Here is a 26,239-nt window from a genome sequence, read left to right as displayed (position 1 = left end):
AATTCAGCGAGCGGAGATTCAGACTGGAAGCCGGCGGCGACGGTAGGACCAGGCGGCACTGAGCCGTCACCATTGATAGTGTTGAACGGCATAGGCCATATTCAAATTCGCGATATTTCGCGAATATATGGATGAATATTCGTCATATATTCGCTAAATTCGCATATTCGTAATATTCGCATTTTATCTTCGCATATGCGAAAATTCGAGTATGCGAAAATTAGCATAAACCGAAATTAGCATAAGCGAAAATTCGCATATGCGAAAATTAGCATATGCTAATTTTTGCATATGCAAAAATATGCATATGCTAATTTTCGCATATGCGAAAATTCGCACGCCAGTCTCACACAGTAGTATTAGAGCCTTCTTTACACCACACAAGCTGGAAGCAGAGAGGGATGATCCCTGTAATGTGTACTGTGAAAAAAAATTTAAAAAAACGAATATTCGTAATTACGAATTTATAGTGCTATATTCGCGAATATTCGCCAATTCGCAAATATGCTATATTCGCGAATAAAATTTGCATTGCAAATATTCGCGAGCAACACTAGTAGGAACCTATTTAGCTACTGGGAGGCATATATACAGGGGGCACAAACCTACCTACTGAGAGGCACCTATCTACCTATGAAATGGCACTGGCAGGGGCGTCACTAGGCTTAAACATTCAGGGCCTGTGCCCCTGAATAGAATGTTTAGTGCCATGAATCTCCTGCTTAGAGCAGGAAGAGAGTTATACACAGTGCTGCTCCAGTCATTGCTGAGCATTTAGAGACTGAGCTGCCACTGTCTCTCCCCTAATCCCCCAGGCTGTTTATTATCCTAAATATCTGCAGGGCTAGTACAGGAGTCTTCTTGGGAGACCTTAGTTACTTAGATGTCCATATCCTGCGCAATCTCTGTGCCCCTCCTCCCCCACTACAGGAAATAAGCAAGTATAGGGGGGACATGAGTAACTTGTCCAGGGTATATAGCTGTGCCCAATGTGTATTTATACTGTGTGTATATACATAGTGGGGGAGATTTATCAAAACCTGTCCAGAGGAAAAGTTGCCCAGTTGCCCATAGCAACCAATCAGCTCTCTGCTTTCATTTTTAACAAGGCCTCTGCAAAATGAAAGAAGCGATCTGATTGGTTGCTATGGGCAACTGGGCAACTTTTCCTCTGGACAGGTTTTGATAAATCTCCCCCAGTGTGTGCACATATATACAGTCTGTGTTTAGACCTATACAATATGTGTAGACATATACAATATGTGTGTAGAAATATACTGTGTATGTGTGTAGGTATATACAGTGTATGTGTAGTTATATACAGTGTGTGTGTGTAGATATATTGTGTATGTAGATATATACAGTGTGTGTAGCTATATACAGTGTGTGTCTATGTATATACAGTGTGCTGTATATACAATGTGTGTGTAGGACAAATAACAACGCCAAACATGCAAAACACATACAAAAGTGGGACAAAACATATATGATTCAAATGTAATATTGTTAGCAAGTGCTAATATAGTAACCACCATCCAGGAATTGCTGGTAGTCACTTAATTTCGTGTCACACGGAACATAAAAAAACAGAACGGGTATAGGGAGTGAAGAGGCAAGGAGCATTTCGCCAGGGGGGCGACAGCAGCCGTTTCACGCTCAGCGGCGTATCATGAGGTCCATCGGTGGCTATTTTTAGTAAAATATGGCAGAAAACAGACCAAATGTCACAATCAGACTTTGCTGGTCCATAATGAAGAATGAAATAAATTGGGCCATAGTAAAAGGTAAAAATGGAAACCTCACGGGAGATTCACATGTGCTTTCATTTTATTGCACAGACAGATACACAAAATCTGCAGGTCATACATGCATTGCTGGATGTGTATTTGCTGTGCACCTGCTGTACATACAGTATTCCCCTTTGCAATGCAAGATGTGAATTTTGCAGCAAATATACATCCAACACGTCATGTACGACCTGCATATTTTGTGTGGATTTTTCTGACATTAAATTACAGCACATGTGAATCCACCTTAAGACCTCCTTTGCGCATACTTTTTTTTTGTGGCATTTTTTCCCCCTGAATAATAATGGATAAGATTATATAGTATAGGGCTGTGCTACCATTAGCATAATACAGATATGATTTTGTGTTTATGTTACTGCTGCTAGTATTGGCCTGACTGAGGGTCTGAAGGGCAAAATAAAACACAGAGGGCCCATGCCCAGGATGTTTTAGGACCCTAGCAACGCCCCTGGGCACTGGGCTACCTACAGGGAGGGGAAACTATCTACTGGGTGAGGTACCTATCTACCTAACAGGTGCAAACCCCTACTGGGGCACCAGCTACCCATTTAAGAGCACCTATACCTATGGGAGGACCTGGTTACCTACAGAGGAACAACTACATACTGGGGGGCATATACCTAATAGGGACAAATATCTACAGGGATGCACCTGTCTACCTATTGGGGGCCACCTGTCTACAATTGGGCAACCAACCTCTCAGGGAGGCACCTATGTACAGTAACTGTTGGGGGGGGTAAATACCTACTGGGGGGGTCTGCTATCGCCTTACTGAAGGCTTGCACCTACTGGGGCACCTACGATATCTACTTAGTAAGGGGCATATACCTACAATGGGCACATATCCACATACTGGGGCAAATACCTCTTGGGGAGTACCTATATACCTACTAGAGGGCATATACCTAAAAAGGGCACCTACCTACAAAGAGGGATATTATTACCCTTTGGAGCACTTTGCGTAGAAAAATGGTGAAGATGATGTTGGAAAAGTGCATAGCTTAAAGGGGTACTCCGCTAATAACGTCTTATCCCCTATCCAAAGAATGGGGGATAAGATATTAGATTGCGGGGTTCCCGGCATCCCTGTCATTCGGTGCATGGAGTGAACTCTGCTCCGTGCCCAATGTCTGGCGTTGCCAGCCACCATGCCCCTTCCATTCACGTCTATGGGAGGAGACGTGACGGCTATCTACTAGCCATCACGTCCCTTCTATAGACATGAATGGAGGGGATGTGGTGTGATGTTACGAATATGGAAACTGCAAGCCTGCCGGACCGCTGCTGGCCCTGAGATCCCTGCGATCTAACATCTTATCCCCTATCCTTTGGATAGGGGATAAGATGTTTTCAGCGGAGTAACCCTTTAAGCTGTTTGTCCAACAGATTCTGCAAATACATGTTGTGAATGGGAGAAGTTGTCATGGCAGCAGTAAAGGAGTAAGAAAAAGAAGTAAAGGTAAGAGAGTGTCTGCAGTCAGAGAAGAGGAATAGTGCACAGCTGTATAATGTACCGAAGTCTGGACTCCTGTTACTATAATGATGAGAGTCCCTGCTCCTAGCGGGACTGAGCTGTGCCTGGAGTACAGCTAGGGCTGGGCAGGCTGTATACATTGTGTACTTCCTAGCTGGGAAGAACATACAGTAAAGCAGAAAATTGTAAAGATTGCTGGTTTACTGTAAACCCCTGCTGGGCTAAGCACTCTGTGCTGGCCCAGCAATAAAAAGGTTAAGTGGGAACTTTTGACATATAAAAATTTTTAACTTTAATCTAAAATAGTGCTCCTGTACCTAGGTGATAAGGCTGGCATTATTTAAGCTGGGGAGGGCCAAAAACAATAGTCCTTGCCAACCCTGATAAGGTCAGGCTGCTACTGCTTTGTTGGTATCCGGATAAAAATATAAATAGGGGGAAATTACACAGGGTTTTTTTTATTAAAAAATAAATGCATTTATAAAAAATAAAAAATAAACTGTGGGGTTCAGGGCCAGGAGTACCATTTTGATGCTCCGATCCTGTTGGTACTCTTACCCCTGTGGTAGTAAGTACCATAGTAAAAATTGAGGGTGTGCTCTAGCAGTTTTTGCTTTAAAGTAATAAAAAAAAAAAAAACAGGTAAAAAAAAAAAAAAAACATGATGTACACTACAAAAAACACTCCTCCCAGCCCTTGTTAATCATTTTATTGAAAAAAAAGGGGTACATATGACCAGGCCACAGCAGGCAAGTAGAGGTTTCTGCTCACTGTATACAGTATACAGGCATTTATATAGATATATGGCTGTATTCTATATACCAGTGTACCTGTCATCAACAAAAACTTTTTATATAATGTAGATGATAAGATTATATATATATATATATATATATATATATATATATATATATATATGTATATATGTATATTTTTAATATACATTGGTTAAAAATTGTTTATATTTTTGGGTGAAAAAATGCTGTCCCTGCAGCTATTGCATGTGTATCTCTATGAGGAGTCCAAAAACAGGAAGTGGGGGCAGGACAAGCAGGGCTCTGTGCAGACTCCTGGTTTGTCAATCATCCTGATGTATGAGCCAGGAGCATGTTATAGAGCCTCAGCGCACACTGTTCTGCTTTTTCTTAGTGCACAGATCCCTGCTCGTCCTCCCTCACTTCCTGTGTTTGGACTCCTCATAGAGACACACATGCAATAGCTGCAGGGACAAAAATATACACATTTTTTAACCAATGTATATCACAAATATATATATAATAGTATTATCTACATTATATGACATTTTTTTGTTGACGACAGGTACACTTTAATTGCTGGGTCGGTGCAGCAAGGGGATACAGTAAACCAGAATTCTGTAGAGATTGGGGCCTTACTGTATGTTCCCTGCTGGCCAGGAGGTATACAATGTATACCTCCTGTCCAGTCTGAGCTGTACCCACGGCTGTATAGCTGCTGGCACAACTAAATTCCACTAGGACAAGAAAGCAAACAAACAAAACAGGAGGGCGGACCATCCAACTCACTATTAGCATATATCAAACGATTCTATTATCAAATTCACACTTACTTCACCGAGGGGAGTAATATAACCACTACCCCCCCCCCCCCACTGGTTCTAATCATGTGGTGTCCTCCAACGCTCCTCTGATCCTCCCTTTTTCTCTTTGTCCTCCAGTGTTTACATGGAACTACTCCAGTCAGACATCAACATCACTCCGTGTATCCTTTGAGGTGTAAAAACTTTTTATTATATTAGTACAAATACTACAAATCCCAACTTCATGTAGAGATGAACCAGGCACTGCTAGTTACTTAACTGCCCCTAGGATTAGTTGCTTCACTAATCCCAACAGCTCATCTGCCAGGTGGTGCTCACTGCTCAAACAGTATACCTTAAGTGTGCATTTTTTGATATTTCAAATCATATTTAAGGATCATTCCCTAAAATTGGCCAGCATTTTTCCACTATACTCTCTCTTTCTTTTTTATTTCTAGAATATTGTGTAATAAAATCTGTTCCAAAAAGCAGATTGCAGTGGATCTCAGGGAATAATCACACCTTGATCGGTTTTACTCGTTGTGAGTGGTTGCCTTTTTTGTGGACCACTCACTTAGTGTAAGTTATATCTGTCTAGATTTGATAAGAGTTCACTATAGTGGGTGGGTCAGAGACCACTTCCATTTAGTTTTTTTGGTCTTTTGTGGCTTTAGATTTCCAAGTTCCACTAGGAGCAGGGACTCCCGTCACGAGTCTTGGCTCTGGTACAGTATACTGTACTGCCAAAGGAGGTAAGTATCGATGCTATGCATAACTACTGACATCCTTAAACTCCTTGGCCCGGGCAACTAACGGAGTGGTACACTAAAGGCAATAAAAAATTATTCACAGGTCAAAAAATTGGTTTTCACTTAAGTGGAAAAATAAGAAAACAGAAAAAACGCAAAAGTGCTGCAGAAAGCAGTGCAAGTTTTTCTGGCAAAATAGCAAAGAAAAAAAAAACACCCCAAAAAACAAGTGGACACCTAGCCTCATATGACTCTGTAGATGAAAAATTAAACAGTTGGGGCTCTTAGAAGGAGAGGAAGAAAAAAATAAAAAGCAAAAACTACAATTCCCTGGATCATCAGGAATTAAGGGCCCTATAAGGTAATAACACACGTTGCAGATACAATGTAGTTCTTTTGCCACAGAAATTCGTGGATCCAACTGCAAGGGGAAATATCAAGGAAGGTGCACTACATCCCTCTTCAAGTTGGATCCACTTCTGCCTGGCATGCGGTTCAATGCTCATCATTATTCTTTCGTAGGAAAAAACTATTTAGCACACCCCTTATTATATATGCTCTATGGTGATTTCCCTTTAACCCCTTGAGGACCAGGCCTTTTTTTTTTCACTTTAGTTTTTTTTCCTCCTCCCCTTCTAAAATTTCATAATGCTTTCAATTTACCACTTAAAGACCCATATGAGGGCTTGTTTTTTTGTGCCACCAAGTTTACTTTGCAATGACATCAATCATTTTATCACAAAATCAATTTATAGGACAAAATAGAAAGAAAAAAAACGCCATTTGGTAACTTTTGAGGGAGTCTGTTTCTACGCAGAACAATGCCACCTTACTTTATTTTACTTCTTTTAAAAAATTATAACTTTTTGTCTAAAAATTATCTTTCTGACCCCTATAAATTTTTTTTTTCCGTACATGGGGCTATATGAGGGCTCATTTTTTTATTCCGTGATTTGATTGGTATGATTTTTGTTTTCATGGGACTTTTTTATTGCTTTTGATAAAAATGTTTAGGGTATACAAAGTGACTAAAAATATACAGTTCTGGACTTTGGTATTTTTTTTACCTATACCCTATTGACCGTGCAGTTAAAGTAACTTTATATTTTTACAGTTCGGACATTTACGTTTATATCACATATTTTTTATTTTTGTTTACATTTTAGTTTTTTAAATGGCAAAAGGGGGGTGATTCAAACTTTTATTAGGAAAGCGTTTAAATCACTTTTATTAACTTTTTTTTACACTATTTTATAGTCCAAATAGGGGACTATTACATGTAATCTTCAGCTTGTATACACTGTTCAATGCTATAACATAGCATTGATCAGGGTTATGCTCTGCTGCTCCAGCCTTCCATGGCTGACTGGAGCTTTAGATTACAGATTGGACAGCGAGGAGGCAGGTAAGGGCTCTTCTGCTGTCCTCTCAGCTGATCGGGACACTGCAGTTTCACCGCGGTTGTCCCGATCAGCACCACTGAACAGCCGGGAAGGTTTTTTTTTTTTTCACATTTTAGACGCTGCAATCAACTTTAATTGCGGCATATAAGGGATTAATGCTGGGCATTACCACGATCAGTGATGTCCTTCATTAGCCACAGGTCCCAGCGGGCAATATCTGCTGGAACCACTCTAAGTGTGCATCATAGAAGAGGAGCGAGGAAAGGGTGTATAGGTACGCCGTTCGTCCTTTAGAGGTTAAAGGTCTATTCACATGTAACGGGTTTTTGGCAGTGCCCCCTAGTGTCTCTGGGGTCCCTTACCCTAGCTACCTCACTACACCTGACAGGCTGATCCTGAGCCTCTGTGGGATCTGTGGTACATGTCTCCGGCAGTGCCTCCACCCAATGGAGCACCTGGGGTAGGGATGTGGGGTCCCACTGGGAACATACTTGGTACAATGAGACTGACAAAGCCTAATGTGAACTAACTTTATATAGTAAGTAGCAAATGAACAACATACATAGGATAATAAAATAGTGTACCAGAGATAGGAATGCAATGTGGATTTTCCTCACCCACCCACTAGCACACCTGTAGCCCAATGACCGTTGGTGCACATAGAAGTGTTGGGGCCCTTGTAAGTACTGCTCCGCAGAGTCACTGAAGCAGTCTGCATTATGTAATAATGAACCTCACTGAACCTCAGAGTCTTTACTTTGAGTAAGGAGACAGATGCCCTGTAGTGGAACAGGGAAGAGGCTTTAGGCTTACCTTCACAACACCATTAAGCAGGTCAGTCCAGCAGCAGTCTCCTCTCACTGTATTCATCAGACGTCTGGATTCAGTGCTTGTCTCTGCCAGCAGGTCTCTCTCTCTCAGCTAGTGTGGTCCTGTGTGAAGCAAGTTCTCTCAGCTTAGGTGCTGTCTCTGTTGTGCAGTCTCTGACAGCTAGAAGCACCTCTTTTCTCTAGCTAAGCTTGTAGTCATCTGAGCAAATTCTCAGGGCACAGGACCTGTGTGAGGTCACAATCATGTGACCGAAGTCTCCACCAATCAGCATTATCTCTCATGAAATAGCTGCTAATCATGTGATCACAGCTCCAGTCTTTATTAAGAACATACTAGTTCATTTGTGGTCTCCATCCGCCATCTACTGGGCATTTCAGATAATGCAGACAACTCCACAGGGGTTACACGCACATACAGTGTCCTGTGCATATTTGATTAGCAGGATTTGAAGCTGCAGATTTTATGCTGCAGATTACAATGTAAAATAAATGACTGAACACAGCATCAAATGTGCAGCTTCAAATCCTGCACAGGGCACTGTACTTGTGAATAGACCCTAAAAAAAATAACATTTCATATATAGACAACCTTTTTTGGCAGGAAATAATATTTATGAAGGAGATATATCAAGCTCTGTAGTAGATTTTTTTTGCGTAAACTTGCAACTTTTTATACATGCTGCAACTTTTTGATTTTTGCTTATTCCAAAGCACATTTCTTAAATCTGCTCACGTATTAATTTTTTTTTTTTTACTTTGTAGCGGTCATGTATTTATCAAATGTGAAAGTCGCTATTTATGAAAATAAAAGTTGTATCTCCATTTAAAAGTCGCACATGTATTCCAGGTCCAACCTGGCTTACAGAAAGTTCATACGTCTGCAGAAAAGGACATTAACACCCACTTTAACAACTGTTCTTGTTCTGCATCATGAAACAAAGCTACTACATTAGTGTTAATGTTAATTATAGAAAACATTTATTATATAACTAATAACTATTAATTTTAAGTTTGAAAATACACACTGCACACTTAATTTTAGGACATGTACATGCTGGCATATCCACTACATTTTTAAATAAATGTTGTGTTAAAATAGAATAAGGCACAAAATAATTGTGTAAGAATTTTTACAAACTAAGTAAATAACCCATATGTGGCACTAAAATTTTTCCATAGTGGCTTCACTATTGTTGATGTGCCTATTAGTGCTGCGCTGTCTTCCTTCCTGAAGTAAACTTCGGCCTCAGCGCAGCGATGCAAGACTCTGCCCACCAACGTCACAAAATGCGGGCTCAAAATAAAACAAAAAAGCCTCCAGAGTACGGATATTCATGGTGTGGCATAGTATATTTTTTTATATTTTTTTTTATTTCTGAGGAGGGTGGATGGGTTGCAGCTATTTAGTGCCAGGCAGGCCAGTCAGGGTGTCACCCGATGCGGTACTCCCCCTTCCCTTTCACTCTCTAGCAACGCTACTGGTAGTAAAGGGTAGATAAAGAACTTTGGCTATTAACATAAGGGAAAACTTTTCTGCTTTAGATAGATAATAAAGCATTATTAGTGCCTTTTTATTTTCTTTTGTACAATTGTTCGGTGCCCAAGTACAGCTCTTGAAGAGAGAAAAGCAAACAAGGAAAGGAAGCTAGTAACAGGTAAGCCAAGGACCAACTCACCTGAATGGGTTGTGCAAATAGCGGCACAACACGTATATGAGCTTCAAAACATAAGGCTGCTGCTCCTTCCTCCACCCCGAACCAAGCGTGCACAATAGACTCCTTAAAACATAAACCTCCAGGAGGATTACAGGGCGCAGCCAGCATAAGTGATCCAGTAGGTATAAAAATGTTTATTAAAATCGTACAACGCGTTACGAAACCGATCCGGTTTCTTCCTCAGGCTCTTGGCTAATGTCACAATGTCCTCTTAAGAACGGCAGCTGTGGTGACGCCCATAAACCTGCAGGCTAAACAAGTACATCATGCAGAAAACAAATCAGCTATTTTTAAGCTTTGCTTCAGTACATGGAAATAATAGTGATCAATATGAATGTTCACAAATAAAATAACTACTGGATGCCAAAGCAAATACTACAGGCTGGAAATATATAAATAGCTTTGTGCTGAGGTATATGAGCTGTTTTATTAGAAATGCTTTTAGTAGCATTACCTGGTCAATGGCCGCTTATGGCAGACATCTTCCAGAATGTCCGGTGTAGCTTGTTTTTTTAATGAATGGCAGAATTGTCTTCTTTCAATTCTAGGTTGTCTGAAGCAGTTGCTGGGCAACCGTCTCCTAGTCTGATTCCAGAGTAATGGATCGGGTAATTGATGATTGCTGAGGTCGGGATTATTTAGGTAGGGTTCATTGGTGGCTTTTAAATGATCCAGGGTCTGTCTAATCTCTACACACTATAGAGTTAGCTTTACTTTAGCCTGTCCAAATGTTCATTTTGTTTAGTCCCATGTTTCTATCTTGTTTCTTGCCTATGTCTTGATCCCTGTCTGTGATATCCTGATAGCCGTATTTGTACATCATAATACATTACCCAGAGTCGTGCTTTTCTGGGTCTTACTGTCTGCTGATTTTTTTTGGCTCAGTTTAGTATAGGCCTGAAGTGATGGTGAGACTTATATAAAGTGCAAAATACATTTTATTGTCACACAAATGATAATGAAAACAAAAAAGTCAATACTTGGTAGAACCAATTACAGCTGCAAGTCTTTTCGGGTATGTCTCTACCAGCTTTGCACATGTAGAGGTGGAAATGTTCATCCATCCTTCTTGACAAAATAGCTGAAGCTCGATCAGAATGGATGGAGACCATCTGTAGCAATGATTTAAGTCTTTCCGTTCGAGCCCTCCAACGGTTTGAAGTTCTTCCCTGATATCTCCGTGAATAGACGGATCTGGGTCCAGGCTGCCACGCAACTCTTCTACTTTCATGCACATAAAGGTGTTGAGCTCTAAGCCCAACACGACCAGGTACGTGGGCACTTAGCTAAGTGTGACAGCTACATCTTTGTTGCCCATGGCAACGGCACAAGGCAGCGCCACCATTGTCTGTTTTTCTCTTCACATATTCTACAATGATTCTAAGTCTTGCCATTGATTCTCAATTGTATTCAGGTCTGGACTTTGGGCCATTTTAGGACATTAACATGCTTTGATCTAAACCATTTCATTGTAGATCCAGCTGAATGCTTAGGGCATTGGGGGCGATTTATCAAAACCTGTGTAGAGGAAAAGTTGACCAGTTGCTTTTAGCAACCAAATTCTTATTATTATTTTTTTGTCATTTTTAAAAGGGCCTCTCCAAAATAAAAGAAGCAATCTGATTGGTTGCTATGGGCAAATGGTCAACTTTTTCTCTACACAAGTTTTGATAAATCTCCCCCATTGCCCTGCAAAAAGATGAACCTCTGTCCATGTCTCAATTTTTTGCAGACTGCATTAGTTTTTCTTCAAGGATTGCCCTGTATTTGGCTTCCTCCATCTTTCCATCAATTCTGACAAGTTTCCTTGTACCTACTAAAGAGAGGCATCCCCACAGCATGATGCTACCATTGGCATTTTGTGCTCAGGTTGATAGACAGTGTTTGGTTTCTGCCACACATAACATTTTGCACTGAGGCCAAAACATTAAATTTTGGTCTCATCTAAGCAGGGCACCTTCTTCTGCATGTAGGCTATACCTCCCACATGGCTTGTGGCAAACTCCACATGGGATTGCTTTACTTCCCCTATTAGAACTGCTGCCATTAGTCCACAAAGTCTGGCTGATATTTATCACAAATGTGCTATGCTGTTTATATTGAAGGTTTTTATTAAAAAGACTGCTTATGTTCTTCCCACTCATAGGAATTATTACTGTTATATTCATGTAATTGAGAGGGAAGGATTTGTATGTGTATCTCAATTGTTTGATAAGATAAGTAAAAGAAAGCAGCATTTTTTCCCAAAAAATCACCTTTGTAGAGCCTACAATTTTTTAAAATGAAGGGAGATGAATAGAAGATAGCCTTTAAAAGGGGTTATCCAAGGATAGAAACACATATCTAATTACTTCCAAAAACAGCACCACCCCTGTCCTCAGGTTGTGTGTTGTATTACAACTTGTCTACATTCACCTTAATAGAACTTAATTGGTGTTTTTGGAAGAAATAGCTCTGTGTTTCTATGTCTGCATAATCCTTCAACACCCAAGTACCTGTTTATGCCCTTTGAACTTTGCAACACCCCAGATATCTTCAAGAACTTTATGAATGATGTTTTCAATGAGTTTTAGGGTACATTTTTCTCAGTTGACTTATATGATGTTTTGATTTTTTCATCATCTCTGGGGGAATATTGCTTTCATGTTAAAAAAGTACTGCAAAAGTAAAGAAAGGATCATATTTTCAATAAAACAGGGAAACATGAATTTGACGATAAGAACATCTAATGGTAATACACTTTAGAATCAGAAAATCCAGCCGGCACTACAAGGTTAGGAGTAGAAGGCAATGCTCACAAGAGTTTATATTTCAATGGGTACTCTGCCCCTAGACATCTTATCCCCTATCCAAAGGATAGGGGATAAGATGTCTGATCGTGGGGCTCCCGCCTCTGGGGACCCTCGCGATCTCCCTGCTGCACTCGGCGTTCCTTTAGAGTATTGGGTGCAGCGGAGGCTCATGACATCATGGTCACGCCCCCTCAATGCAAGTCTATGGGAGGGGGCGTGATGGCTATCACGTCCCCTCCCATAGACTTGCATTTAGGGGGCGTGGCTGTGACATCACAAGTAGGGCGTGCTCGTGATGTTTCAAGCCTCCAACCGGCATCTCCAGTCATCCGGCACCTAGCAAAGTCCGCTCCGTGCACTGGATGTCTGGGGTGCCGCAGCTGAGATGGCAGGGTTCCCAGCGGTGGGAGCCCCACGATCAGACATCTTATCCCCTATCCTTTGGATAGGGGATAAGATGTCTAGGGGCACAGTACCCCTTTAAGCAGAAGAGAGATTAAACTGGCAAATCCAAAAAATAAAGGATAGTGGCACACACCACATTCCTGAATATGAAATCCAAAAGTTTAATTCAATCTCTTAAAAGTGACACCGTGAAATTCATGGCAGCAGCAATATCTGTTTCATTTTCCAAGAACACTTTATCAAGTTCATTTCCTCTAAAGTATTTTCCATGCATCCAGCTTAAATGCAGGGGAACCCGGCTGGCACTTCCTACCAACCTCAAGGTGGTGCAGACATTTCATATAAATGAATATAGAAGGGTTATTAAATCTTTGTCTCCCATAGAGCCCTCTGACTAAAAAAGGAGCCAGTCCAGATGTTGGGTCTTTTGAAGCCTTGAAACATTTATTTACCCATAAGACATTGTTTTTTTCTGGTACAGTTATGAGACATCCAGAAACTGAGTTGCAGTTCATTGTGGAGTAAAAGCCTTTGATATTGGAATAAAGTTGTTCTTTCACAAAAGAATCTTTCATATCTTCCAAGCTATACATGTTTAAGTTTTATCCTGCAATCCATGTATTAGTTTAGTAGCCCTCCAGTAGTAGCCTCACTATTCCAAGTGAGGTCTCACCAGTGTTCTATACAGCGGCATGAGCACTTCCCTCTTTCTACTGCTTATACCTCGCCCAATACATCCAAGCATTCTGCTAGCATTTCCGGCTGCTATATGACATTGTCTGCCTACCTGAAATATTGACCCTTAAATCCCTTTCTTAAGAAACTGAGGTTAGGACTGTATCAAATACTCTTTATTTAGCCTTTGGGTTTTTACACCTAAGATGCATTATCTTGCACTTATTCACATTAAAAGTCCAGCGTTCTGACCATTTTCTAGTTTACCTAAATCCTTTTCATTTTGGCGTATCCCTCTTGGAATATCAACCTGATTGATGTCAAATTGATGATTTGAATTTTTATTCTGGAAGGAGTTCATTTATATTTTTGTAAATTATTATTTTTTTACATATTTTTGTTGGGTTTTTCAGTAATACATAGCCAAAAACAGGACTGGAACATTCGCCAGTGGAGATATACAATTGTAAGAGACTTTCATATAGGCATGAAATATAAGTAAACAGTAAACAATACATAAACAATTATCCCCCAACCCCATCAGGTGTGTGTGACCCTCCATATAGGAATAATAGGATGCAGATTCAATCAAAAAGAATAAAAAAAATGAAAAAGTTGTATCTTTAAGCCCAGGCTTATATAAATTAGCAGGAAGCTGCATTAGGGCCCTATTCATTTCTGGCAGCCTCCCAGTCTCTGGCACATGGTGAGTGAGCTTTTTACATCTGTTAACACTGGTGCTGTGTTGCGTCCATTGCTGCCCCGGTGCCGTGTCTGTGGGGAAGCGCGGCCCAGGGAGTGGTTGGAGTGGCATTGAGGCTGCTCTGCCAGTGGGTTGTTCCTCCTGTGGGTACTGGTGTTGTGGCGGTGGTGGCCGCTGCTCAGTGCTGCGCCATTTTAGGCTAAGGATGTTAGGGACCAGCTACTTACAGGTGGCTGTGATGTGGCTAGCGGACTTGCACTTCATGATCATAAAGTACACTAATGACCTGTTAGTTTAATAAATGTTGCTAAGAAGCATTAGATCAAGGTGCATGTTGTGGATGTGTGACATGTCTGTTTTTTCTTTAGTTGAATTCACATTGTGTTTTATATCCCCCCTTTTTTAGTTTTCACTTGGTCAGCACTCTGCCCCCTCCCGCTGAGCACAGGCCTATATAAATTAGCAGGAAGCTGCATTCTCTTCTGGCAGCCTCCCAGTCTCTCGCACATGGTGAGTGAGCTTTTTATATCTGTTCACACTGGTGCGGTGCTGTGTGGCGTCCATTGCTGCCCCGGTGCCGTGTCTGTGGGGAGGCGCAGCCCAGGGACTGGTTTGTGTGGCATTGGGGCCGCTCTGCCAGTGGGTCATTCTCCCTGTGGGCACTGGTGTTGGGGTGGTGGTGGCCGCCGCGGAGTGCTGCGCCATTTTATGCTAAGGATGTTAGGGACCCGCTACTTACAGGTGACCGTGACATGGCTAGCGGGCTTACACTTCATGATCATAAAGTACACTAATGACCTGTCAGTTTAATAAATGTTGCTGAAAATTAGAGCATTAGATGAAGGTGCATGTTGCGGATGTGCGACTATGTCTGTTTTTTTTCTTTTTCTCTAGTTGCATCTTTAAAGATAGTCATGACCAGTAGAATCTCTTCCTCCCTAGGAAAATTGACCAGAAATGTTCGACATTTCTTGAAAAAACCCCTGGCTGACTTTTCTCTGGTGAAACATGTATCTTTTAACCTGTCAAGACCTCCCCTACTGTCAGCATATCTGCTACTAGCCGATGAGATAGTAGACAACGTTTCACCACCAATATGAAGACATGAAGGAAAAGCGACCCCGATACCCCATCCTGGGCGATATGGAGCAAAATTAATTTGTGGTCAAGGGGGGAGAGATAAGAAAAAATTCAGTCCAAAACGCCCAGGCATGGGGACAGGTCAAAGTCCATGCAGTAAGGCATTCCTAAAGTCCCCACAATTCGGGCAATGTTAAATCCTGTCAGGATGGTGAGGAGTACGTGGGAGAGAGAACCCATAAGTAGCATGGTGCATCATTTTGAATTGTGTTTCTCACCAGGATTGGCTTATAACTGCCTTGCTCACCTTACTCCACCACTCCAGAATTTGTTGAGTTAGCGATTCTGACTCCAACTTGGTTTCCCAGTATTGGAACAGGGAGGATTGTAATGCATCACTCCCCTTCCTCTGCACATGATGATATAGAAAAAAGAGTGATAAGCGGAGCCTGAGGAGAAAAAAGGAATCAAAAGAAGTGGAAGCATGTCCCCTAGTCAAATCTGACAAGTGGGAGGATAGAAATACCTTGACCTTACAGTAGGGCAGGAAATGCCCCGCGGGAAGGTCATACAAAGTCTGCAGTTCAGTAACCGTGAGAAAACGCGGTTCTGTCTGGTGCAACAAATGACAGGCAGTGAGAATGCCTGCCTCCCTCCATCACTGGTACATGCCATTATCATGTCCCTGGGAAAATTCAGGGTGACCCCATGGAGACATATGTTTGCTTATTGCGAACGGAAGCTGCATGGCCGTTTGGCAGATCTTCCAAGCCGCAATTGTATCCCTTAGAATAAGGCTGGGTTTTATTTCCCTTGGGAGAGCACTAAATTTATTATGCAAAAGGGTGGAAAGATCCCAAGGTCCCAACAGTGCACCTTCTAGGGCCGTGTTAGAATAGAGGTCACTGCCTCGTAACTAATAAATGCTATGGTGGTAAAAACATGCCTGATTATAGTGTCTTACATCAGGAAAATGTATTCCCCCCTTGACTCTGGGCAACATTAATTTCCATTAAGCGATCCTGGGCCTTTTATTAGCCCAAATAAACCTTGTAAAAGGATGTCAGCAATGCTTAAACATTAAACATTTTTTTAATTTTATTTTTACACTTGGCCATTGACTTTTAGACTACGTTCACTCCACTGAAATCGTCGGCATACTGTTCTGATGCATACCACAGAAATAAGCAGAATAATTTCTAAATTCTCTGTACTCCCATTTTATAGACTTTAATTTGTTACCTAATTTACCTGACTTCTTTTCTTATGCTTCAAATTTTCCTTTACAGCTTGTATATTTAGGGCAATTTTGTTTGGTAGTTTGATGGGAAATAATTCCGCTGCTGAGACCATAGTAAATGGCTCAGGAAATAAGTAGATTTAGAGAAAATCATTTGTGACTTTATATATATATATATATATATATATATATATATATATATATATAACATACAGTGACAGGGAAAAACTGTGGTAGAAAAAATGATTTGCTAATTACACCAACATTACTTTGTTAGGTAATTAGAGATTTAATGGCAGTTTAGTTGTTTTACAAACTAGATTTTCTTGTGCCATTTATTTAAAGGGAATCTGTTTGCTGTGATTCACATTCCAAACTGTTGACTGCTGCTGTTCGGGAAAGGAGGCACATGGTACCTTTCATATATTTGTCTGTGCTTCCATAATGTAGAATAAATGCTTTTATTCTCTAGTGCCAAGTATCAAAGAGGTGTACCTATTCACTGTAGTGCTGATGGATGTAACACCTTCCTACGCCTCTTCCCACCCCTGTTCTTGCTTGATTTACAGTCAGATTTACACTCAGCTTCCAGCCCTGTCTTCACATCTTATTCCTGTGCTGTGCATACAAACTGTCCATAGGTGCGAGATTTGGAAACAGGGCTTAGCTTCCAGCTCCCTGCCAATCAGGCAGGGACAAAATATGAGGAGAGCCAAGGAGGTGTTCAAGCCCTCAGTACTTCAAGGACATGGACGTGAATTGCCTATTTCATCACTAGTGATGAGCAGCATAGGCCATATTCGAATTTGCAATATTTCGCAAATATATGGACAAATATTCGTCCTATATTCGTGAATTTCGCATATTCGTTCATTTTTTTTCATGTGAAATTTGTAATGAAATTCTCAAAATGTGCATGCGCGGTTATATCTTTCAACTACTTTCCTATTGGTTGCTAGGGATGTTGCTAACCTGACAACTGTATTTGCATCCTTCTCATTGGCCCACAAGCTAAAAGAGGGGAGGGATCAGTGTCCTCTGGAAGTGCCATTATTCGCAAATTTTCGCATATTCACCTTCTTTGGACCACAAGCTGGAAGCAGGGAGGGATGATCCCTTTTTATTTACATAGTAAACATCATTGTGATGTGTACCATGGAAAAAAAACAAAAAAAAATTAATATTCTTCATAACGAATATATTTCACTATATTCTAAATATCTGCGAAATTACAAAGTGCCAATATTCGCAATAAAAATAGCTATTCGGATATTCACGCTCAACACTATTCATCATTCAAAATGGCATGTCCTAGCACCAGACTGCTTTTAATATTCCTTTCATATGCCTTTCATGGGAGGCTGTATCAAAAATAGGAACAAATGAATAAAACAAACACCTTCAGTATGTAGTATGACTGCTCATAAAACATGCAGCGCTCATACAGGAAACATACATCAATATAATTTGTTTTCTCAAATCACTATTCAAATTTGCCAATGGTAGCAGTGGTATACATAAAAAGTGGGACCCCTACATCTTCATAATTATTCATCCCTTTCCTTGATTGCTACCACACAGTTTCTCTGAAGTAGTCCTGCACAGATTCCTATCAACCAGTAACAAAGGGGACTGAATTAGCCAGGGCCCTCTCTGTCCAGGAGCAGCATAGCAGCCAAATGGTCTGTCTCTATGGTACGTATGCCCTTGTAACAATTTGCTTACATAAATGCTAGAAACATCACTATGTTATAAAATTTATTTCTGATTTATTTCCAGTTAAAAACAGAGGTAGAAGACTGCATTACATGACTGGACATAAAGAAAACACCAAGCCAGAAGAAATAAAACATAATTTCATAATTCTGTGATTCATAAAATGATCTGGTATCATATGGAATGTTCTCACCTTTAAGGCTTAGTACACAGTCAGTTGTCATGCCTGGGATACTTTATGTGTGCTCTTTGCACCTGATAAGTTTTTTAAAGGCTATCTTAAAATCATCATTGAAGCTAGTGTAGAGAAGTGGATTAATTAAGGAATTAACATAGCCCAACCATGTTAGAAAGTCAGCCACTTCTGGAGACACAGTGGAAAGATTTAGTCCAACAATAAGTTCCTTGACGAAAAAGGGAAACCAACTCATCATGAAAGCTCCCAAAATAAGTCCTAAGATCCGAGCGGCTTTTCTCTCTCTTGAACTAGAGATCTGTTGTTGACGATCTCCAATAAGGTCAATGTCATTGTCATAAGGTGGGGTCCTTACACATGCATTGATCTTCTCAAATTCCATGGTAGGGTCAGAGGTGGAGAATTCTGACACACAGAATGTCTGTGTAAGCTTACAATGGGCATATGAGTTTTGGCTGTCATTACTTCTGTTGCTTAAGTGTCGACTTGATCCTCGTTTTTGGTAAAGGCTCTTTGCAGCATGGTAGATTCTATAGTACAAAATAAGTATTAAAGTCAAAGGGATATAAAATGCCCCAAATGTCGAGTAAATTGTATAGATAACATGGTCATGTTGAATTATACAACTATTTTCATTACTTATGTTGTGATGATTTCTCCAGAATAAGGGTGGAATGGAAATAAAGACCGAAATTGTCCATACGGTAAGGATCATAATTCCAGCCCGTTTCACTGTTCGTTTTCTGGCATATTCAATAGCATCTGTAATTGCCCAATATCGGTCAAGGGCAATGACACAAAGGTGAAGGATGGAACAAGTACAGCACGTCATGTCAACGCTAAGCCATATTTCACAAATGACATAACCAAGGTTCCAAGTGTCCGTAACTATATAGGCAATGCTTAAAGGCATAACTAGAATGGCGACAAGAAAATCTGTAACGGCCAGGGAACATATTAAATAATTTGCAGGTTGGTGCAATTTCTTGGTTGTGCAAATTGCAATGATGACAGCAGAGTTTAACAGTGTAGTCAGGGTTGTGATCACAGCCAACGTTAAGGAGATCAGCATCTTTTCAGTTACCGTCTTGGATTTATGTGATATTGTTTCTGCTGTGCAGTTTGTAAAATTCATCTTTCTCACTGAGAAGGTAAAAGAATTTTCAGCAGCCTTTAGATGATGCTCATCCTGACCCTGTTCAGTTTTTCTCCCATGGAAACATTCATTATGTGCAGAAACCTTGACGCCACAAATGTTCTAATACGTCTTTCCTCTTCTTACACATGTCTAGCCTGGAAGATATAATCAGTGAAAACATCATTCGTTATTTCATTACTAAAATTATTTTTTAACTTAATGAACCTCTATGGACAAACAAAATATTGACTTGTCATGTGACCTGGAGACAACATGATGCATTTAAATTACAATGCATTACAGAATGCTCTCCCAAAAGAGTAATAACACATATTCTTTCCATTTTAATGTGTAATTGTATTGTGCAGCTTATGCTAAGGAAGTGTGAAATTTTCTATTACTCCCGCTGTGGGGAAGAGGACAGATGGGGGCATATGCAGAGAAAGATAACACTAAAGAGTAGCTGCACAAAGTAATGACAAAAGGGTGATGAAAGCAAGATATAGCAGCAAAATGACACATTTATAATAAATACCATATGGAAATCTCCTGCTGATTTATGCTTGGCAAATATTGTGTTTTCCATTGTAACAACTTAAGATATTGAACAAATAGTGAAAGGACTGATAGGAAGCTTACACCTCTCTGCCGACATTAAGTGTCAGGCTAAAAATTATACCTAGGATGTTATCCATTAATCCCTTTGTTTTATACCATAATTTCTATAATGTGGGAATTGGTCTCACTCTAGCATCCAGTAATACTCTTTATTATTATATAAGAACAAGTGTCAAAATAGCTGATTTGTTTATGATTGTTTTGTAATTTGAAGGGATGAAAGTATTTTTCAGAACAGAATAGATCAACATACCATTAAAGGTAGACCCCGACATGATATTGTAAGGTAATGGTGGGAGTTCACAGGATAATCCCTCTACCCCCTCTTTTCTACATGTTTCTTTTGTATCATCTTCCCCAACTGTTAGTTGTGTCTGGTCAGACTACTATTTGCTACATTCCCTCTGTACAATTGCTTGATATTAATTGTGTTTCTTTATTTACTCTATGTTCTGCCTGAGAAATTCAATAAAAATTGTTATTAAAAAAATAATATATGCTATAACTGGAAGTGAATGACTAAGCAGGGTATGATAATCTTGCCCCCACTGTCAGTTTACATGATTTTCTGCATGATCCTGAAACAAACAGATTATAGGAGTACCGCAGATAGCATGGGGTTAATCACAGACTCATCTGACTTTTCCATAGAGAAAACAGTTTTATACATTACTCAGACAAACTAGGATCGAAAAAAAAGAGGACATCCAGTAAGGAAATCAAGACATCATAAATAAATAAAAGAAAACAACAAGAAAAAGTAGATATGTATATTTACAGCGATACTTATTCACCAGACTGATTCAGATGATTATTAAAAATTGAAAGTCAAATATCATACAGCTACTTTCCTCTGTGTTGTCTGAAGAATATGGTTGCCATATGTATGAACACAGTTCTGGCACAATTCTAATGTATTAGATAGAAATAACCATTTCCTTCCTACTTAGGCTGGTTTCCCACTACGTTTTTTACGGCAGGGGAGAGCTAAAACATCAAGCTCCCGCATGCCTTTCTATGCGCTCCCGTATGTAATTCATTTCAATGAGCCGGCCGGAGTGAAACGTTCGGCTCATTTTTGTGCCGTATGCGCTTTTACAACCGGACCTAAAAACGTGGTTTACCACGGTTTTAGGTCCGTGGAAAAAGCGCATACGGCGCAAAAATGAGCCGACCGGACCGAACGTTTCACTCCGGCCAGCTCATTGAAATGAATTACATACGGGAGCTCATACGCAGGCATACGGGAGCGCGAGGTTTTAGCTCTCCCCTGCCGTATGCGCTCCCGTATGGGGAAAACGTGATGTGAACCCAGCCTTAAAGAATCTGATACAGATAATAGTTGTATTCAGGGGATTGGTCTGGAAGTTCTCACCAGCCAGCTGGGATAGTGCATTTCAGGCTTTAACCAGCATTATGTTTGTAGTGTTAAATATGCCATGGCTGGGAAAGTTATATTCTCTCTACTTTAAAGATTGATTGTTCGATGATGATGGCCTTAAACCCATTGTCATGCGCCAAAAAATATGTAAAAATGATGTCGCATTACATTTGCTTACAGTAACCTTGAACTAGACTTAGCAAACTAGACTACAGCAGACTCTCAATAGATGTGCCGGACTTATCAGCCTGAGCCACTGGGATAAATGTGGCACATCTGTAGTCTGTCCATCTAAATTTGGACATGCTCAAGAGGGGCCTAGATGCCTTTCATGACAAACATACTATAACCATTTATCGATACTAGATTTCTGGGGATAGGCTCTTGCTCACGGGAATTATTCTGCCCTTCTGAAAATTTGTTAAGACAACCCTAGTCACTATTCCATGGAAATAACAATGCATTAAACAGATTCAGCAATGCAACCAGTAGTTAAAGAGTACCTGTCATCAAGCCATATTTTCTAAACTAACTCAGATTATATTCCCTTACTACTCCTAACACACCTCCCACACTTACATTTTTTTCCAAGCTTTAAAAATCTGTGTATCATACCTTTCCCCTTGCTCACATTGTTTGAGCTCCCGGCAGGAGAAAGTGAGCGTTCCCCAGCAGACGTGACTTCACTGAAACCCTGCATGCACTTCCTGAGTTTGGTCTCCTGCCAGGCCGGGAGGAGACCAAACTAACAGTTTGACTTGCATCAGGGAACAGAACAGAGCCACCTAGTGTCCATTTTTTCAATCACATTGAAGGGGTACTCCGGTGAAAAACTATTTTTTTTTTAAATCAACTGGTGCCAGAAAGTTAAACAGATTTGTAAATTACTTCTATTAAAAAATCTTAATCCTTCCTGTACTTCTTAGCTACTGAATACTACAGTAGAAATTATTATCCGTTTGAAACACAGAGCTGTGTGCTGACATAATGAGCACAGTGCTCTCTGCTGACATCTCTGTCCATTTTAGGAACTGTCCAGAGTAAAAGGAAATCCCCATAGGAAACATATGCTGTTCTGGACAGTTCCTAAAATGGACAGAGATGTCAGCAGAGAGCACTGTACTCATGATGTCAGCAGAGAGCTCTGTGTTTCAAAAAGAAAAGAATTTCCGCTGTAGTATTCAGCAGCTAATAAGTACAGGAAGGATTAAGATTTTTTAATAGAAGTGATTTCCAAATCTGTTTAACTTTCTGACACCAGTTGATTTAAAAAAAAAACGTTTTTCACCGGAGTACCCCTTTAAAAACATATAAAAGGTTGAGAATTTTAACAACAATTAAATAACAAAGTGTCTTAAAATTACAAAGGGAACAATATATTGCAAGTTTATTTTGGTACTCTTTAAAAAGTATTCCATGCAATGTAATCTCTTATTCCTTAATCAAACTAGTATTTGCTTTTATTATAAGTGACTGCGTGGTTATGCATACACAAAGCCACTCACTTTATTTTCTTAGGGACTCAAAGTCTGACAATTGTCAGACTTGGGGCCCCATGCTATAATGCTGTTTTTACTGCAGAGGTGATCAGTTTCGCTATGGCCTACAGCACGTCTTCTGGCTTCCAGTTCACAAGTTCCCCATTCGCCTCCAGTCCCCCTGCACTAAGGTCTTCTCCACCCACAGGTTATAGCACTCTCATTACATCTCAGTGAAATGTCATTTAAGTCTCCTATATGGCAACAAGAAATTTGAACTTTTTAACAAATTGTTAAAAGGCTAAGTTGAAGAAAACACTGGCATCACCACACACATCCATTTGCCCATGTCTGTACCTCCCATGTAGTTGGCAGCCCAAAAGACTGACATTCCTGTTGCCAACCATTGCACCCCTGGGCAGCTCACACAGAATTTTCTACGTTTCTGCATAAAATTGATCTTAAATTACATGAGAATTTCAAACAAGTACCAAGTCGATAAAGAGAACCAAATTATCCCAATGTTAAAATTATTAATTTATTTATTGTGGAAAATGATCCAATATCACATATCTGTGAGTGACAAAAATATGTGAACCTGGTATGACCCCCTTGTGCAGCAATAACTGCATCTAGCTGTTTCTGGTAACTATCTATTAGTCTAGCACATTGGCTTGGATGGATTTATTTCAATTCCTCCATACAAAACAGCTTCAACTCTGTTATGTTGGTGGGTTTCATAACATGATTTGCTCACATTTAGGTCCTTCCACAACTTTTCTAATGTCCTCCTGATGGTAGACTCATGTATATTAACATTGGCTTATATGAGACAATGCATGCAGAAGTATAGAATATTCTCAAGGGTTTACAAACTTTCCAGCATCACTGATTAGTTTCTAAGATACTAAATGTCCATTTAACAGATAAAAAAAACTATCTACAAAAGGATACAGTTCAGTAAGGGAAAACGGAAATATTTTACATTAGATGCAATATCTAGATTTCTGATACCTTTCTTTGGAAATGTAAAAAATAAATATGGAGATGGCCTCTGTGGCTTGTGGTCTGACATGATCCATAGAAAGGAAGTACAAAATAGAATTTATTTATTCAATGTTTGCAATTGCTGAAATGTCAATGGAGTCATAGCTCAAAAACAGCAAGTCACATATAACAGAAGCAAATACTAGTTTGATTTAGGAAGAAGAAATCACATTGCATGGAATACTGTTGGACTACTGGTGACATTGCTGAATCTGTTTACTGCATTGTTATTCATGGACTAGTGACTAGAGATGAGCAAATTTTAAAAAATTCGATTTGGTCGATTCGCCGAATTATCCCCCAAAATTAGTTTTGGGCCGAATCGTGGCGAATCGCTATTAAAAACAGCTATTTCTGGCCTAAAGAGAGACTCAATAGGGGTGTAGAACACTTTGCCTTGCTGTAATACGCATAGGGTGTGTGATGGGTTAGTGAAATAATACTGTTATTCAGTATGACATGCAGATCAGAGGCGTCACTATTAGAATCACTGTCGCAGAGCGGCACAATGACAGAGCCTAGAGGTGGCATCAGTATGAGGAGACCATATAGTGGCTGAATGACACAGCGTTAAGGTGGCGGGAGTATGAAGAGAACATATAATGGCTGAATGACACAGCCTGGAGCTGGCGGCAGCAGCATGAGGAGACCACATAGTGGCAGAATGACAGGCTGGAGTTGGCAGCAGCATATAGTGGCTGAATGAAACAGCCTGGAGGTTGCGGAAGCATGAGGAGGCCATATAGTGGCCGAATGACACAGTGTGGAGGTGGCGGCAGCATGAGGTGACCATATAGTGGCAGAATGACACAGCCTGGATGTGGCAAAAGCATGATGAGACCATATAGTGGCTGAATGACACAGCCTGGAGTTGGCAGCAGCATGAGGAGACCACATAGTGGCTAAATGACACAGCCTGTAGTTGGCAGCAGCATATAGTGACTGAATGACACAGCCTGGAGTTGGCAGCAGCATGAGGAGAAAAATATAGTGGCTGAATGACACAGCCTAGAGGTGGCAGCAGCATGAGGAGAACATATGTGGCAGTATGAGACAGCTTGGAGCTGGCATCAGCATGAGGAGAACATATGGTGGCAGATTGAGACAGCCTGGAGCTGGCATCAGCATGATGAGAGCATATGGTGGCAGAATGTGACAGCTTGGAGGTGGCATTAGCACGAGGAGAACATATGGTGGCAGAATGAGACAGCCTGGAGGTGGCAGCAGCATCAGGAGTCCTGAAAGTGACCCGGTGACAGAGTGGTGTGGTGGGTGGCAATACCAGTACCCAGTGATGAAGGTGGGTGAAAAAAGGAGAACTTGGCATCAGATGTGTGGCATCAGGCAGGTGGCAGGATCAGAATAGTAGCTGAGGCAGGTAGGCAGTAGAAAACAGTCTCTTTTGGAAAAGTGTTAGTGTGCACAAGTATGTATTGAGGATATGCATTACGTAAAACTTAAAGGGGTACTCCGTTGCTCAGCGTTTGGAACAAACTGTTTTGAACGCTGGAGCCAGTGGGCAGGGTGTGACGTGATGAGGGGGTGGGGCTATGACGTCACGAGCTCCCAGCACTGGCTCCAGCGTTCGGAACAATTTGTTCCAAACGCTGAGCAGCGGAGTACCCCTTTAACTTTTAATAGTATGCTTAGGATAAAATATACGAACCAATTATTTTTTTTTTTTAAATCAAACTAAAAGAAAGTTGTGCAAAAAACACCATGTGTCACCTACACCACCAAGTATTGATGTGATGCAAAGACCTCTAAAAGGTGGAAGGGAACATCGTATGGTTCATTGTAAGCGGTGGGGGTAAAAACTTCCCCTCTAAGGCCCTACTCTTGCCCTATTAATTCCCTTTTTGGCAAGTGTTACTCGCCCTAAGAAGGGCGGCCCCACATAGGAAACTCTCTCTATTTCCACCTAAAAACCCTGGGAATTGGCAGTGTTTGTAGGGGAAAATAGGGAGAGGTTCATGTGTGGGGCCATCCTTTTTAGGGCGAGCAATACTTGCCAAGAAGGGAATTAATAATGAGAGAGTAGGGCCTTACAGGGGAAGTTTTTACCCTCACCGGTTACAATGGACCATGCATTGTTCCCTTCCACCTTTTAGAGGTCTTTGCATCGCATCAATACTTGGTGGTGTAGGTGGCACATTGTGTTTTTTGCAAACCTTTCCTTTTGTTTGATTTAAAAAAAGAATTGGGGTACATATATTTTATCCCAAGAATATTA

General features: G+C 40.6%; 1 protein-coding gene and 1 long non-coding RNA gene across 9 annotated transcripts in view; one reads left to right on the top strand and one right to left on the bottom strand.

The window, feature by feature from the left end:
- LOC130362087 (uncharacterized) overlaps positions 1 to 18,349 on the top strand; it is a 47,312-nt gene extending 28,963 nt beyond the window's left edge. Inside the window, exons 1-4 of one of the 4 annotated variants that reach the window (XR_008891272.1) lie at positions 1,159 to 1,199; positions 4,979 to 5,022; positions 18,014 to 18,127; positions 18,212 to 18,349. This is a non-coding gene — a long non-coding RNA (uncharacterized LOC130362087). Of the gene's footprint in view, positions 1 to 1,158; positions 1,200 to 3,174; positions 3,268 to 4,978; positions 5,035 to 18,013; positions 18,128 to 18,211 lie in introns of those variants that run through there. The other 3 variants (XR_008891273.1, XR_008891271.1, XR_008891270.1) reach the window with 3 other exon arrangements.
- HTR1E (5-hydroxytryptamine receptor 1E) overlaps positions 18,229 to 26,239 on the bottom strand; it is a 173,623-nt gene continuing 165,612 nt past the window's right edge. For 4 of the 5 annotated variants that reach the window (XM_056566037.1, XM_056566035.1, XM_056566036.1 and 1 more), the window contains exon 2: positions 18,229 to 19,637. In XM_056566037.1, the coding sequence (XP_056422012.1) occupies positions 18,385 to 19,479 (1,095 nt within the window). In that variant the 5' untranslated portion in view covers positions 19,480 to 19,637 and the 3' untranslated portion in view covers positions 18,229 to 18,384. Of the gene's footprint in view, positions 19,638 to 25,294; positions 25,406 to 26,239 lie in introns of those variants that run through there. The other variant, XM_056566039.1, reaches the window with a different exon arrangement.

This window comes from Hyla sarda, chromosome 3, assembly GCF_029499605.1.
Source record: "Hyla sarda isolate aHylSar1 chromosome 3, aHylSar1.hap1, whole genome shotgun sequence".
NCBI lineage: Eukaryota > Metazoa > Chordata > Amphibia > Anura > Hylidae > Hyla > Hyla sarda.
The sequence above is the reverse complement of the archived record's forward strand: the minus strand, read 5'-3'. Positions and strand labels throughout refer to the sequence as shown.